Raw genomic sequence first — 17,984 nt, forward strand, 5'->3', positions numbered from 1 at the left:
CACCCAGTTTGCGCACTCCTGGTATATGGTACAGCACCCCAAACTCACCGTAGCAATCTAGTCATCCTCTACAATTCAATATACTGCTCCAATGTAACTACAACACACATCACTGCAAAATGCTCAAAGAACTAGACTGGCCACTACTTGAGTCTAGGCGCAAAGTTAATCTCTCCTGTCTTGCCTTCAAATACTTCTTGGGAAAGCTACCCCCGTATATGAACAAGCTCCTCACTCCTACAGGTACCACATGCAGCACTTATGACCTGAGATCTGACTCCAAGGGACTTTTCATGGTCCCAAGGTTCAAGAAAGTATCCGGCCGCTCCTCCTTCTCTTATGTGCACCTCACTACTGGAACAGTCTACCGGAGACTCTCACAGCCGCCACCAGTCTAAGTTGTTTCAAAACTAGAGCTGTCTCACATTTTAATCTGGTCTGTAACTGTTACATAGGCCTATAACTTATTTGATCTTTAACTGTGCATGTAATGTCTTCATATTTAATAACCCTGTTCACCTAATGTAATGCACTGTCTTTATATATATATATATATATTGTATAACCCTGTTCACCTAATGTATCCATGTATCTGTCACCATAACTCTGTGCCCAGGACATACTTGAAACGAGAGGTAACTCTCAATGTATTACTTCCTGGTAAAACATTTAATTAATTAATTAAGCCACCAATGCTGAATTTAATATTTCCTGAAAACATGACCTGTAGGGGGGTCTTGAGGATAGGAGTTGAGCACCACTTCCTGTAGCTAGCAGACAGTATGTGGTCATCCTTATTCCTATATATCAAAAGTAGTATCATGTGTCTTTAGACGACTAGTTTGATCGCTAAGGCCATTTCCTAGTTATCATAACTTTAGAACCGTATCTTGGATCTGGTTGAAAGTTCTTTATTTGGATGCTGCATACATGTACAAGGCGATCCTGTTGTGGGGGATACACAGGAACTGAGCCCTTACACATTATTTTTAGAGATACTGTAGTGATTTTAAATGGTAAGAGGTAACCTTCATGTATCTGTTTCAGTGGGCCAGGGGACTATACTACACTGCTAGAGTTACGCAAATAATGGGGGTTCAGCAATAGCCAGAAGTGAGTTATTGTCGCTTACCATGCACAAAGTCAAAGTCCTGATTTTGCTAATGTAATTCTCAAAATCTCAGCCAAAGACTCAATTTTCCCCTCATAGAATGTATTAGCACCATAGTTAAGCATAGTACTATAAATTACACAATAGAGATACGTTTAACCTATGTAGACAGTACCATTCAAATTTTTAATTTTCAGAGTATTATATATAAATATATATATATTTTTTGCAAGCCATATTTTGCTTATTTGCACTTCTTTACTGCATTACCTTGCAGAAGGATGCAGACACTGATAGGTGCATACAAGTAATATTGTGCAGCAAAGCAAATTGCCATACAATGTCCACTGGATGGCAGACTGCACGCCTAAAAAGCCCATGAAGGAAATCACAACGGATTCCTGGAATAAAACGTGGGAAATAGTTGATGACAAAGTTCTAGTAGTTGTATTTGCCTTTGAGAAGTGTAGAATGGTTGTACAGTAGGTTGTGAAAGCCTTCTTTGTTGCTCAGGTTTGATTGACGGTTTCAAATTTTGAGGGTACAGAAAGGAAATAACGAAGTGGGGTGCAAATAAATATGAGGTTTCCATTGCACTGAAATTATTAAACAGATTCCATCAAAATGAATAAGGCTTGAAGTATTAATACTAATTGAACGCAACTGAAGCGGGAAGGATATGGAACCATTGTTTCTAGTGTACAGTAGATATTAAGGTAAAAAGAACCTAATTATTAAAGGAAGAGGAGGTCTCAGTTACATCTTGGGCAATTGATATGTCTTCTCCAGGGCTTGCACATTTGTTGGGATTTATAACGAATCCTCCAAAAGACTGGTCAGACTTTCCACTTACACGATGAACCACATCGTAACTTGTGTTGGAGACGATGGGGACAGTTTGTTTCACTTGGCGGCCACGCTACATCGAGTCACAGAGTAGATGCGAGATATTCCTATTGATACCATGTTAATGTCTGCTTTAACAGGGGATCCAGAGGAATAGAGCGCTTTCAAATCCTTTTCATCAAATGATGAACTTCATTCCACACAGTTGAATTAGGAGAAGTCCACCACATGTGGAAAAAAGAACCCATCTGACAACAGTCCCTGAAGCACTGGGAGAGGATACTGAGTAAACAGTGGAAAGTCTGAGAGTGAAAGACATGGACGGTACAGCCCTCCATAGTATACTCCAGTTAGGAGAAACAATTTTGCTCGGCTTTCTTCTTTCTTGTTTGTGTCCTTTCTTTTCTTAGGTGGATATCAGGAAAATGTTCTATTATCGGACTCCAGCCTCAGTTGATTAGGATGTGCACTTGCAAAAATAAATAAATATCCCAACTACAAGAAAAGATGGGGAATCTCTTGGTCACGCTATTCGATATTTATTTATAACATGTTTTATCAGGAAATAATACATTGAGAGTTACCGGTCACGTATGTCCTGGACCCAGAGTTATAATGACCACTACATCATGACATATTATATTTACAGACATTTCATGGGCAGTTGGGGACAATATGTGTTATGGTCGTATTTATCAGACAATTAACAGTTACAGACAAGATTAAAATGTGAGACAGCTCTTGAAAGAACTTAAACTGGAGGCGGCTTGGAGAGTCTCTGGTAGGTTGTTCCAGTCATAAGGTGCACATTATGAGAAGGAGGAGCGTACAGATTGTCTTTGGGACCATTACAAGTCTTTGGGAGTTGGATCTCAGGTAGACAGTATCATCTGCATATATGTGCATTGAAGCGGCCTTACCAGCTGTCGGTAGATCATTAATAATCATTAATGAAGCCTGAAAAGAATAGTGTCCCCAGAACAGAGCTTTGCGGGACCCCACAGGTGATATCCAAGGTTTTAGGGTTGGAGCCTGAGATAGACACATATTGGGATCTACCCGATAGGAAGGAAACCAGCGTATTCCCCTATTCCATAGCACTGAAGCTTGTTTAACAAGATAACATGGTCAACAGTGTCAAAAGGCTTTGAAAAATCAAGGAATATTGCACCAGTAAGTTGTGCCAGTTCCATTGCACACAGGTTGCAAACCTTTAAGAGGGTAGTTACCGTGAAGCCAGATTGAATTTGGCAGAGGAAATTTGTCTTGTTATAGTAATCGCTTAATAGAGATATCATGGATAAGTAGGATATATGTTCTTAAGTTGACTCTCTTCCCAAAAATGTTATATCTCTTTAGAGCACTCCTGATCTGTAGAACTAAAGATTTACCAGGTCTCCAGAAGATCGTGTTCTGCTTTGTATGGAACTAGCACAATTGACGGTCTGGCACGCCCTGCCCAACATGGTAAGATGGGTTGAAATAGAAAGCACCTTCATGAAGCCCTTCCACAGCTCAGCCTTGCTATTGATCCCTAAAAGAGCCATCAGTCATGAATAACCCTACCAACAATGTCCCACTCCCTGAAAAGTTGGGACACGGTTGGTCTTGAGAGGAGTCTCTCTAGCACTCACACAGGTATGCTACCCATTTACTGGAACCCCACTTTCCCAATAGCCAAATCAAGTTCTGCTGGTGGATCATGAATGGACATCCCGCAGCACAAGATTTAATGATGGAATCCAAAGTTAGATCATTCATAAACCACAGAGAAGCTAAACAGATCCCAGATACAGAATTACTCAGATATTCCCAGATTGGACACTCTCTCGCTAACTGTTATTCAGAGCGGCCTATGCAGCAAAGCACAGTGTTTAGGAGGATCTGTTTCTCCACTGATTGTGAAAGTCTACACATTAGACAGTGGGAGGAGGATATTGGTGAACAGTTGAAGACACAGGAGTGGCAGAAATATGAAATAAATACATTAATAAAGGAAAATACTGTAGTTACAAACTTCTCTATAGCTATTTAACCCCAGCCTGAAGACACAAGTTCTACAAACAAACCTCTATGCTTCTGGCGGTGCAAATTAGAGGGGTACCCGTTTTCATACAGTATATGGTAGCAATGCCCGGTAATCAAAGAGCTATGATCTGAGGTGTTCACGGTCCTGGGCCTATCAATGACACCTCCCCATGGGAAACACTTCTCCATAGAAGGCCCCTTAAGACCAATAGCAGGAAGGGGGAAACTGATTAACCATAACTCAGCGGCCAGGTGTGTCCCAACGGCAGCCTGGAAAGGTCCTACCTCTAAACACCTGGTAGTCATCAATTAGGTGTGGCACATTATGAGTCTTGAGAAGCTCACAGCTTGACTTAACGACACCTCGAATAAATTCATGGCGACCTGGGACGCCTGGGTTATGAAATAAGAACATCCATGTTACTATAATAGTTTGGCTTGCTTAGGGATTTGCTGCCTCTTCTCTATCACACTTGACTTTGGTTCTGTACGTGTACTTTCTGAGATGCATCTGTAAATGTGACGTTTTTGTTGTGTCGTCATCATTTAGCAGAGGGGTGCGCAAACTTTTCAGTCTGTGCCCCCGTCCCTGCTGCCCCCCCACCCGCATTCAATTGTCTTCGGCGTCTAATGACGCTGTGGAGTCGTGACCCCGCAGCGTCATGTGACAACGCTTTGCCATGGCAGACGTGTCGCCGAAGACAAGGTAAGGGAAGTTGCAGAGGACTCACGCTGTCCCTCGGCATTTCATTTAAATACCTTGGGGATGAGCGTGGTGCCTCTGCAACCACCGTGCCCCCACTGGAAAATCTTGTGCCCCCCCAGTTTGCACACCCCTAATCTACATACACCGCCCACTTAACACTCCATCCCTTTGTGTGGCTGTTAATATCATTCAGCATAGAAAATGAACCAGTGAAATGATAACATCCCTGTCAGCATGTTTTTTTTTTTGGATACAGTACTGCTCGTGAGCTTTTGAGATTATTCATACAGGTATATAGATACATTCATCCAATCCCTACATAAGATTTACAGTGTGTTTATGCATTTCAGTTGCATTTTCCTTCACTTTCCACCAAACCTTTGGCTAAAAAATCGCTTGTCGTTTGTGGCAATGAACAAACATCATGAGTAGAATAAGTACTAGACTCAGGGTAACGAAAAAATTGGCGGTTATCCAGGCGTCGTTGAGCTGAGTTTTCGTATCGATCAAGTTCTCCGATGGAATCATGTTTGTCAGGTTGAGCATATATCCCAGTGTCCAGCCAATGTCTGTGTTCGCTACCTGCAACAGTGGACAGCAACGGGTATAAGCATACAGTAATTTGCAGCATATGTAGAAGCCATTGAGCACGCACAGGAAAGAGCGATACGACTCTTACAAAGCCACAATAATGATTGAGACGCCCTGCTAGAACCCAACTACTATTTATGGATTATACATTATCATAGGCATTACATGGTCATTTTATCATCACCCTGTTCGTTATTTCGTCGTAACATTTGAGATGTCAGTATGGGGAGAAGGCATACCCAGGAAATAAGATGCCATCCATACTTTGGCTAACAGGAAATATACTGCCCCTAAGTCCGGGGGTTCTCAAGTCCAGTCTCCAAGACACCCCCCCCCCCCCAACAGGTCAGGTTTTAAGGATATCCCTGCTTCAGCACAGGCGGCTCAATCAGTGGCTCAGTCCAAGACTGATTGAGCCACCTGTGCTGAAGCAGGGATATCCTGTAAACCTAATATTAACCAAACTCCTCAGATTCATATTCCCATTGGATGTTTAAAACAAAGTGTGAGTATAGTTTGCTTTAGACCCAGCAGAAATTCCGCTGATCTCAGGATATTTGTTAAAAACCTATGGTTATTTAGCCGGCAGGACATATCTTCATTAACGCCTTGGCAAAATGTAGTTATCACCTTCTTCAGAAAGCTGATGGAGTCCCAGCTGTCCTCCGTGAACTTGTATGCATCCAGCAGTAGGGTGAGAATATAGTTACCGCTACCACAGTAGTCCCTCAAGCGCTTCGTCTTCGCTTTGGGGTAAGCTGCGGTAATCTGTGAGTAAAACAAAGCATCAAATCACATGTACAAAGATAAGAAGGTGACACCCTATCAAGAGAACGCGGATGCGCAACCAGAATAAGTGACTAATCTTTAAATGTGTCAGAAGTGTGTGGATTATTCGTCTTTATAAATCCCAATCTTCAGCATTTGGGAACCAAATGCGTGAGCATTATACATTGCAATATGAAGGCGGTTGGATGTGTTGGGCCACAGGATAAACCGTTTTGCTTCATTCATTTTTTTTATTTGGTTCTGCAGGTGGGAGCTGCACGTACGGTACCTCGGACCAGTCTCTTGCACAGTAGGTCTCAATCCCGGTCGTCACTGCGGGCAAACGTTGTCCAGAGGTCAAATTGAGAAAATCAAAGGTGTAGAAATATTCAGAGAAAGCCTTCGAGGGGAACGAGAACAAAATATTAGTCACTGCCACCCTGACACTTTGCAAAGTGTTTGTGTTGTGGAAATTAGAGCGGACAATCATTTATGCAATGGGTTACTACAGCTAAACCCCGTTATAGCGCGATCCGTTACAACGCGGATCCGCTTATAACGTGATGGAAGCGTGGCTCCCAATTTTCGTATTTATAAATACTTTGCAACACGATTATTGGTATCTTAAATACTTTATTGTACAATGCATACAATTGTACATTATTTGTAACGCGATCCGCTTATAACGCAATGTGATTCTTTGGACCCCCACGCACAGCGTTATAAGGGGGTTGAGCTATACCAAGAATTTGTAGTTACATCACTTACGTATTATACTACTTTCAGTACCTGAAGTAAATTATAGGGACAGTTAATATTAATACCCCCCCTCCTAAAATGCTCGCAGTCTAATGGCGATATTCGGGCCCTCATCCGAGTAGTTTTCAAACTACCGGCACCTGTATCTTGGGAAGCAGGGGGTCCCCGGACCTGAAATCAACGCGGTTCTGCTCCGGAGACCCCCTTCTCACGCACACTAATAGTAAAATTGTTATTAAAACCCTGCGATCGCTGGCGAGATATGCGCAGGGAGAGGCGGCTCTCTCTATGCAGTTGGCACGCCCATATCGCTGCAGATCCACGGGCGAGACCTTTTGAGAGAGGCGAATGTCACATCGCTGCTCCTCGCCAGTTTTGGTTATTTAGCTATCGCAGGTCTTCAGAGTCTTTCTGAATAGAGTGATAAAACTGGCGGCGTAACAGGCCCAGCGAGACGCTTTCTGAAGGCTATTAGAAAAGGGCCCTAAATGTTCCACAGCAAGACAGCTTCACAACATATTGAATAGGGGTCGTAGGGAGGCAGTGACTACATGAAGGTGACCTGGTATGATGGAGATGGAGGCTTTAAATGAATCCATAACCTTCTGTCTCCAAAGTCTACACTAGGGCGCGCAAACTTCCTGAGCTGTGCCCACCTACCCGGCAGCCGCAGCGTTAGCGCCTCCTCCACCCTATCCCCCACTCCATGGACTCCGTGCCAAATGACGTCGCGAGTCATGTAAGGTCACATGAGCCCGCTGCGTAATTTGACGTGCATTGCCATGGCGATGCGTCGCATCAGATGACCCCGCGGCGTCATTTGACGCCACATTACCATGGCGACGCATCGCTGAATAGTCGGCAGAGAGCAGGTAAGGGAGTTACCGAGGCCTCACGCCTCTCCCAGCATTTAAATTGAATGCCGTGAGGAAGAGTGCGGGGCCTCTGTAACCGCCGCGCCCCCCCCCCCTCAGAAATAAGGGGTGGCATGCACCCCATTTTGCACACCTCTGGTCTACACTATAACCACCGTAACAACGCTCTCATAATTAAATTAAAAGAACAAAAAATCTCTAGGCTCAACTTTATTCCAAAACTGTCTTACAAGAAAATGCCCAACGACAGGCGGCTGGTAAACCCCGTCAAATGAACAGGAGCCCGGCGTCGGACAGCCGGCGAAATTTAAGATGCCTTTGACGAGTGCCCGGCACTGGGCGGCATCGCCGGTTCCTTCCAGGGTGACGTACGTCACAAGGGTGGGTGTTGCTGCACTGGTAATACAGGGGCTTTGATACAGGGACAGCAGTGGAATGGTCTCTGTATATTTTTTGGGATAACATGGAACGGTTATGGGTTTTTCCAAATCTTGTCCCTGTGAAGAAGAAGAAAAACATGGTACCACGGTAATCTCCCAAAGCATGATGTTCTGTGGAGATACAAATCTGCGAAGTATGTAGCAATAAGGCACCCCAATACAATAATTATTCCTTCATAGACCTTTCTGTCCTTGGAACAAGGCATGAGTTGGGTTACCATCACATATTTCTGTATATTCCTTACACATATAGTCTTTTGTTAGACATGCTCAGAATGCATTTATTGTCCATGACAAATAGCCGTACCATGCACAGAAGAAATATTATAATGTATTCTACCAGTTTATAATCCTTTAGGATAGTGAAAAGTTAAATCCCGCAAGGTGGGCTTGTCAGTCAGAACCTCCTGCTTAACAACACTGGTAGCCCCAATTCCAGGAGTGGCCAACTCCAGTCCTCAAGGGCCACTAACAGGTCAGGATTTCAGGATATCCCTGCTTCAGCACAGGTGGCTCAATCAGTCCCCAATTCAGCACAGGTAGGTCAATCAGCCCCTGCTTCAGCACAGGTGGGCTAATCAGTCCCTGCTTCAGCAGAGGTGGCTCAGTCTTTGACCGTGCCACTGATATGGGAGAGGGGGTTTGGCCCGGTATTAAAGGGGTTACACCCCATTTGGCCACCCCCTGCTCTCACCTGGGAAGCAATGGGTTAACTGGACTGCGGTCCAGTAATGTGTTTTTACCCTTCTTCAGAATCCAAATGTATATTCCCCTGTAGAAATGTATTGTTCTCATCCCAGTGTTTGCACCAACACATACACTGGGGTTGATGCGGGAGGGAAGGGGTTAATGTTAATTCAGTGGTTATAGCCCTTCGTTCCCTTTTCCCGCCTTTTCAGGCTCCATTTTGCAGCCTTCCATAGGTCGCCATTGCAGCTCCATGCATTCCAATGGCAGATCAGACGGTTTTGGGCCTGTTTCCAGTGAAGACCAGCAGGTGGCGTCCGAGAGGAGGAGCGGCGGTTTCCCATTGTAAGTCACTGGGGCCATTGACTTCAATGGGGATTCCTCGACGCCGGCCTCCAGGAACAGGTTGGCAGCCATCCAAACCACAGACCGCAAAAACGGACACAATGTCTTTGAAAGGAGCTTTATCACTGAGTTCAAGTGCATCGACAATTGGCGTGGGAACCTTAGGTTCTAAGGCACCTAGGAATAAAATTCTTTTTGCCCCTAGCTCCTAGGCCTCCCCACACTTGACCACCACTGGGTCCGAGAATCCAGGACCCCCGTAAAGGGTCGAGCTCAATAAGAGGGTCGCACCATTAACTCTAATGGCGGAGCGGAGGTCCCATTGAATCTAATGGCGGCGCTCGCCCATGCATTTCCTATGGCGGCGCCGGCCATTGATTCCAATGGGAGAAAACCTCGTGGCGTGAAAACGGCTAAGTCCGAAACGGTAAAAAGTGTGAGTCCATATCTCCGGTTCTGCGAGGACCGGAGGGTTGGGATTTGGGTCGCATGTAGTCACTGCTCCGGCATGCCTACATGGCCATTTCCAGCCCTCTCCGAAAAAACAGACGGATTGTGGGCAAATGTAAAGATTGGTGAGTTTCCCCATTGCTGTCAATGGCGGCGTTTCCCCATTGAAAGGCTATGGCGGAGAAGTCCCATAGACGTCAATGGCGGAGTTGCCCCATTGAAAGCCTATGGTGACGGAGCCCGTTGATTTCAACGGGAAAAGAGTGAATGGCAGAGATTCATTTTTAAAACGAAGAATCCTGTATTTAAAAGTGTTTTAAACTGCATTTGTGTATCTCCGGTTCTGGGGGTCGCAGAGAGCTGAACCTTGGCCACTATGGAGAATCCCCTCCGGCATGAGGGATTTGCAAGTATCAGCCCACTGGGCCCAGCAGAACGGATTATTTTAATATGTGAAGGTATTAAACTATTAATTGTATTTTGGGTCTGGTATGAAAACTCAGAGCACATCTGCTATGTTAATGATCAGGATGGCAGACAAATGGTCGATCAAAAAACTCCTGATCAAAGACTCCCCCACCCTGCTTGTGCATGCAAGCACAACCGCATGCAGGACATGGGTACTTAAGATTAAGTGTTCTACTTCACACCTTGGACAAAGGGTATCCTGACCAAGCTAGACTTGGAGACGCCAGGCTTGTGGGAGGGGGACTGAGAAATTAAGCCTCCTGATTAGAATAATATCCACCCAGTGGGCGGGTGTTAAGGTGCCCCTCAGGTGAGGTGGCAAGGAGAGATTGGGTGCAGGTAATTGTTCTCCAATGGCCTACACTCCATAATAAGGTATAGACTGGAAATTGCATATAAACCAGTGTCCAGCCTATCCTCAGTGTTCGTGTTTTCGTGACTTCAAGTTTACCAACTATTTGATGCCTGATGAATTGCTAATCCTGGTTCCTAATTACTTCATCATCCCCATTCCATTCCTAAGTAAGTGTCTGTATTTTGCCTGTTATTTGTATATCTTGTGCGTTCACCTTCTTTAAGGAATCAACTTTAATTTATCATATCTAAGTCGTGTTCAATTCAACCCAGAGATATTTTTGGTGTGTATATTATAACCTTGTCATAAATTACCGTGACAGCCACTTGTGCTGAAGCAGGGGTATCCTGAAACCCTGACCTGTTGGTGGTCCTTGAGTACTGGAGTTGGCTGCCCCTGCCCTATTCCATATGCTTGAAACCCATTTTCTACTCGCTCGAGAAGATTTCAGCTCCACAATGGAGTGAGCAAGAGAAGACAGCTTCACAGTATACTGCGTACTAGGCCGTAACTTTTTATTAAATTAAACACTGGTCAAAGGAACTGTAATTTTTCTATGTTGCATAAAATGTCATGCAAGAAATTATAGGCCATATTTATTAAGACGTGTTACGTCTTAAGACACATTCTCTGCTGGAATACACCTGACAGCCCATTCACTTGAACAGGCTGTAAGCAGCGACGGACTTACGTTTGTGCCGCCCTCCGCCCTAGCGCAGTGACCCTCATGACATAGCAGCAGCATGTGACGTTGCGACATCATGAAAACGCGTTGCCGTGACGTCATGGGATGCCGCGTTGTCATGTCAACGCTTTGCCACGTGGCGTTGCAGAGTGACAATGCGGCGTTGCCACGTGATATTGTGGGGGCGCCATGTCACATCGCTGCATCATTTGACGTCGGGTCGCCATGATGAAGCGACGTTACAGGAGGGGGTTTGCTCCGGGAAAAGATAAGGCTCTCTCACACACCTTTTCTCCCTTCCAAAATTGGCGCCCCCAAAAATCGCCGCTATAGCCTACTCCCCTGATGGGAAATCCGTCATTGGCGTAAAGGGGCCATATTTAACGATGGTGAAAGGTGTTTTATGGAGTGGCATATCTTAATGAAAATGGGCTTTTTATGCTGTGTTAAGCATAATAAATACAGCAAATAAAAATACCTCATTGTGGGCACACTCGCACGTCTCAAGACAGTTCCACAGCCCTGCCCTTCCCCATTATTTCATAGCATGCAATGCTTCCACTGCAGCCAGGGATTCTGGGTAATGACATGCAAATGAGCACTCACAGGGTGTTATAGCTCACATGCACATGAAAAAGTAGGATTACCGGCTCTGCGCTTCTTTAACTCGGGCTGTGCTGAAAAGCTGTGTAATGCGGTAGGCATGTGCTTATAGGAGCCCATGTTAAAATAGACAAGAAGCCAAACGTGGCACGGTGTGCTCATTTACATATGATTTCCCAGAATCTCTGGCTGCAGTGGAAGCTCTGTATGCTAAGAGATAATGGGGAATGGCAGGGTTGCAGACCTGTCTGAGACAGGGTATCATCAAATAACTTGCATCTGTCTACAATGCCAATCAATGCTCCTGCAGTATTGTATTGCTGCGACAGCCATGTGCATTGTATAGGAAGCTTCTACTTTCAACACCGATCACGTGTTATTATCCTGATTTCTGAAATCCTACCTTTTGCTAACGGCTATTCTTATGGTCGTGTAAATGTGATAATGATGGGTGAAGATGGCCTTTCCACTGCTCAGGATTCTTCATCGGAACTTGTATGGGGTAACACTAACAGTAATATTGCTGTGTTTTTGCTTTGGGTTTTCGAAACTTTAATAGCTGAACAAACACCGCCCAAGGCGGCAACTTTTCTCTCCCGCTGGATAAAATATAAATATTTCTCAGTACGGACAGGAGTGAATAGCACACTAATAATTTTGTTACAGGCCAACGTCTCTCCAACTTCCCCTTCCAATTACTCCTTGGCTTGATTCAATGGGATAACACACTTGCTTACCGCAATTGCCTTGACCAGCATCTGTTCCAGCACCTGGTCCTGCCCGTAACACAGGAAACTGTGCGTGTAGATGGTGTACGGGAACCCGTATAGTTTGAAAGTGGCCGATTCTTTGGGGTCCTCAATAGTCCCCTTAGGGATGAAGCTGATCTGAGTGGAAGCTCCTCCGAGGTCCAAGGCACCATATATTTTGTTGGAGATTGGCCGCATCCACTGACCACTAATAGAAAACTGCAAAGGAAAAATGGCAGGTAATTGCTGAAATTGTCTCAGTGTATATGCGGCACTCCATTAAGTAACAAAAAACTCTGATATCTGCCTCAGGATTCTGTCCTGGGACCTCTTCTCTTTTCTCTGTACACTCTCTCTCTAGGTGGCCTAATAACATCTCTTGGGTTTAAATATCACCTCTATGCTGACGAATGGTATACAGCTGCTGCAGAGGGCAAAGAGTGAAACCTCGCTTCTAACAAAGGACAAGGAGGGTGTCTGAATAATTAAAAGATCCCTGAACACTAGAGCACAGGGTGGTGCTCACTGCGGAAGGCGAGATATGGAAAAGTGAGACGGGAAAGTATCCCCTGGAGTAGTGGCACACACCTCAAAAAATGAAAACTCGGTTTTATTAACGTAATTAAAAAATAAAGTGTAAGGGATACTGGACAAACAAAACAAACACGTGAACATATAATGGTAAAAATCGGAGTGTAATTGAACAAGGATGACTGGTGATACTGTATAACAAAAACACTTGGACCACAAGAAATTACATTTGTGTGTGTCAATTGGAATCACAGTTGTCCTACTGAGGGAACAGAGAATGGATTCCCTGAATTCCTCGAGACCCTATTGATTGTGGGTTTCTCATGGAAATTGCATATCTCCCATAATTCTAAGTCTGCAAAGTCTTAGGTAATTGACCAACTGTCTAGGTTGAAAAGGTCTGTGTATCTCAACCTAAACCTAAAGTGGGTGGGTATAATCACCCCTCCACCACTAGCCATTGAATTACTTTAATGCCCAGTTAGGTAGTACTGGGAACTGCACACCAGAAGGAAGTGTAATTTCTTGTGGTAGAGAGTTTAATTATATAGCCTCCAAGTTTTTTTGAGGTGTGTGCCACTACTCTAGGGGATACTTTCCCATCTCACTTTTCTCCATGCTGACGACACACACATTTACATTCCAACCCCATTCCTTACACCTGCTGTACAGACCAATGTTTCTGAATGTCTCTCTGCTATATCATCCTGGATGGCCCTCCACCGACTTAAATTCAACATGGCAAAAACAGAGCTCCTCATACTTCCTCCCAAACCTGGCCCTACTACCTCCTTCCACATTACTGTTGTAAGTACGATCATTCACCCGGTAGCCCAAGCACGTTGCTTAGGGATCACACTTGACTCCTCTCTCACATTCTCCTCTCACATTCAGAACGTTTCTAAAACCTGTCACTTTTTCCTCCGCAATATCACAAAGATACGCCCGTTCCTCTGTTGCTCGACTGCAAAAACTCTGACTCGGGCCCTCATTCTCTCCCGTCTTGATTACTGTAACCTCCTGCTGTCCGGCCTTCCTGCCTCTCACCTGTCTCCCTTACAATCTATCCTAAATGCTGCTTCCAGAATCACTCTACTCTTTCCTAGGTCTCTCAGCATCTCTCCTCATGAAATCCCTCTCCTGGCTTCCGATCAAATCCTGCATCTCACACTCAATTCTCCTCCTCACTTTTAAAGCTTTACACTCTTCTGCCCCTGCTTACATCTCAGCCCTAATTTCTCGCTATCCACCATCCCGACTCTTGCATTCTTCTCAAGGATGTCTTCTTTCTACCCCCTTTGTATCTAAAGCGCTCTCCTGCCGTAAACCTTTTTCACTGACTGCCCCACACCTCTGGAATGCCCTTCCCCTCAATACCCGACTAGGACCCTCTCTATCCACCTTTAAGACCCACCTTAAGACACACTTGCTTAAAGAAGCATATGAATAGCACTGTGGATAATATTAGACACATGATACATAAAGCTTTGCCCCCTGCAGATGCACTTACCAGAATGCCCTCCTACTGTCTCTATACGTTCTCCCTAACTACCAACTACCAGACTCCTCTTCCTTAATGTTACTTTTATATCTGAAACACTTATTCCCATAACTTGTTATTTATATTATCTGTTATTTATTTGATTACCCCCCTGTATTACTACTGTGAAGCGCTACGTACATTAATGGCGCTAGATAAATAAAGACATACATATATTGTATTGTATGTCTTTATTTATCTAGCGCCATTAATGTACATAGCGCTCTCTCCATCCCACGACCATTGGCTTACGGACTTTACCTTTCTACGCTGGAGCTGGCAAGTACGGTAACCCATTCTATTTTTGTTACCCGGACCACCTACGCTACTTCCACACTCCAGCCGTGCCCTCGTTTACTGCTAGGTGTGTGGTATTACTCCTTTCCACCCTAGTCCCGGGGTCTCTTCTGGCTTGTGAGCAAACCGAGCGTTACAGAGACAGATGTACAATATAGTATGTCCTCAATTGCTTATCAAAGGGGTGAGATGTAATTTTGAGGAATGATCCTCATGTCATGCTAAGAGAAGGGTATACTGTAGGTTTGTGCCACACATGTCTCTGCAACCTGGAAAGTTAACAAATAACAAAAGATATACAGTACAACCGAAGAAGATACTTATGAGGTTACTGCATCTCATCCATAGCTACATCCATGAGGAACTCAGCTGTGTGCTCACCGAGTTAATAATGTATAGCATCCAAAAATATAATACATTATTTTAGCCATAATAATTATTAAAAACATCCCTTCTTTATCATAATAGTCACTACATACTTTCATGAAGGACTCCATAAGGTAGTTTATGGTTATCCAACCATAGGAGCCCTCTTCTGCTCCGGTGATGATTCTAGCACCTCTAAAATCCATAATGTAATGTCCAATGGTCTTCGACACTTCAATTAACACCTTGTCAGCAACTTCAGCATCCTCCAGCCTAAAAGAAAAAGGGGAAAGATAAAGTGTGCAGTGCGCAGTATAATACATATATTGAAGAATTGCATAGATAACCCCACAAGAACCACTAGAGAAACAAGGCTTTTATTTCTTGTGTTCCATTTTTATCATACAGGTGTCTGAAACCAGGAACACTTTTGTAGTTAACACTGTGAGAGATGATGTGGTCACAAGACTATGATTATAGCCCCCGTCACACAGTACCATGCTATGTTTTGTTATTTTCTCTTGTTTCATGTGCTGAGAACACGTCTGCATTTACTTCCGTATGGAGTGGCCAGGACATTTGTCTTTAAACGGTTGTATATATATCACATTTCACTGCACGAGTTACACCATACCGAGACTTTATTATCAGGCGCCGAATTTATTTCTATTTCTCTTCTTTTTTTTTGCACATCGCTATATCTGACACAGGTAGCCAGTCTTACAACTTTGGCAGCCGCCTATCACTAATTTTACTTTGTGATGATTTGGGTTTTCACAGCTTTTTTTTAAATTCACTAGTTAGCGCTGTTCTTCTCCTTTTTTTCTCCACGTCTTTTTGAACCACTTTAGTGATGGATGATACAATACAATGACCCTGTTTTTGCCCATGAGCAATTATCTCAATCATTTTTTGAGGTGCAAACAGTACTCAGATGGAAAAAAAAGCACTTGCGCATTGCATGCCCAGTTTTTCCTGAAGACAGTCAAATTGTCTTCAGTACTGGCGACGAGCGCGGTGGCCACGCCGCCCCCCCCCCCCCGGTGGTTCAGCCAATGAAAGCGAACCTGCCGGGTGACGTCATGGCCGTGCCCCCTCCCCCACCCTTCCCCCTGCAGCTCACCGCAGACTTGAGAGGGGGGAGTAATGTCAGGGTCACCTAGACCTCCTGCCTAGCCATAGCTTCCTTGTCCACTGGGTGTGCTGCTGCCTTCTGTTGGCTCTGGGTTCCTCTGTCTGTCTGTCTGTCTTCTTGTTGCCCCTGTCTCTGTCCTTATAGCTTGCTTCCTGTCTGTTGTTTTTGCCTTTGCTTGATGTCAGACTCCTTATGCACATGCTTCTGATTCCTGATTTGTTTCTGTACCTGTACCTGTATTATAGAAGTCTGTTCACAGTAAAAGCCCTTGCTGGTAATCTGGCTTGTCCCTGTTTGTTCCTGTTCTCAGTCCCTGCCCCCAGACCTGTCCTGTTCCAGTCTCCTCGTTGCCGACCTCTGCTTGTTACCTGACTTCGCTACCTGCCGCCTGCCTCGGACCCCTGCTTGTTACCTGACTTCGCTACCTGCCGCCTGCCTCAGACCCCTGCTTGTGACCCCTACTTTGCTTCCTGCTGTTCCGGCCACCGAGATCCTACCCGCCACAGGAGTCTCCCGTGACAGAAAGCAAAGGCCACTTCTGGATCTCGCTGGAACAGATTCTTCTTCTGCCTGCACCCTTTCCTGTCTGCTGCAGCAGACCACATCCGCATGGTTGAAGATAAGTACTTTCGTTTCTTTTTTGGAAATCCAAGTTGGGATTTTGAAAGGTTTTTTTGTTGTTGCTGCTAAGTGTTCTGCAAGAATTATTGCGTTCATAACAAAAACATTTTTTCTGAGACTAGAACTGTTGCTGCAGAGACTATTGCAGTGCCTGGGTTAACCCTTGCAGTACCTGTTGCCACCTATTTAGACTCTGACTTTTCATTTCCTGGATAAGGCTTGTCTCTGCATCACTGGTTGGACCACTGCTGTTCACAGGGTTCCCATTTCAAAAGACAAGAGTGCTTCTATTATTTTGTTACTGCATACTGTGATTTTTCCTGCAATCTGTAGTTTATCATATGATTGTTCTAAGGTTTCAGGTTTACCTGCAAGTTCCCCTAAAGTTTGTTTCTCTGCAACATATGATATCCCTACGCCTGATATCAAAGGTTTCAGATTTGACTGCAAGGTTCTCTGTCTGATATTCCTATGTCTGATGTCTAAAGTTTCAGATTTAACTGCAAGGTTCTGTCTATTCACTGGTTGGACCACTGCTGTTCACAGGGTTCCCAATTCAAAAGACAAGAGTGCTTCTATTATTTTGTTACTGCATACTGTGATATTTTCTTGCATCTATAGTTTTTCATATGATTGGTTGTAAGGTTTCAGGTTTACCTGCAAGTTCCCCTAAAGTTTGTTTCTCTGCAACATATGATATCCCTACGCCTGATATCAAAGGTTTCAGATTTGACTGCAGGGTTCTCTGTCTGATATTCCTATGTCCGATGTCAAAAGTTTCAGATCTAACTACAAGTTTTCTCTGTATTAGTTTCCTGCCTAAATATTTAGCTGTAACTGCAGGTTCTCTCTGTCTGTATGATATCCCTACGCCTGATGCCTAAAGATTCAGATGTAACTGCAGGTTCTCTCTGTCTATATGATATCCCTACACCTGATGCCTAAAGATTCAGATATAACTACAGGTTTCTCTGTCTATGTTTTTACCTTGCATTTATAAATCTCTGTGACTGATGCTAAAGTCTCAA

General features: G+C 44.3%; 1 protein-coding gene across 3 annotated transcripts in view; it reads right to left on the minus strand.

The window, feature by feature from the left end:
- Positions 1-17,984, minus strand: part of LOC142472239 (ectonucleoside triphosphate diphosphohydrolase 8-like) — a 72,105-nt gene continuing 54,121 nt past the window's right edge. For all 3 annotated transcript variants that reach the window (XM_075579158.1, XM_075579157.1, XM_075579159.1), the window contains exons 6-11: positions 15,314-15,473; positions 12,455-12,685; positions 7,915-8,181; positions 6,340-6,450; positions 5,913-6,050; positions 1-5,273 (exon numbers count right to left, since the gene is read on the minus strand). In XM_075579158.1, coding sequence (XP_075435273.1) covers positions 5,076-5,273; positions 5,913-6,050; positions 6,340-6,450; positions 7,915-8,181; positions 12,455-12,685; positions 15,314-15,473 — 1,105 coding nt within the window. In that variant the 3' untranslated portion in view covers positions 1-5,075. The remainder of the gene's footprint in view (positions 5,274-5,912; positions 6,051-6,339; positions 6,451-7,914; positions 8,182-12,454; positions 12,686-15,313; positions 15,474-17,984) is intronic.

This window comes from Ascaphus truei, chromosome 21 (genome assembly GCF_040206685.1).
Source record: "Ascaphus truei isolate aAscTru1 chromosome 21, aAscTru1.hap1, whole genome shotgun sequence".
NCBI classification, from domain to species: domain Eukaryota; kingdom Metazoa; phylum Chordata; class Amphibia; order Anura; family Ascaphidae; genus Ascaphus; species Ascaphus truei.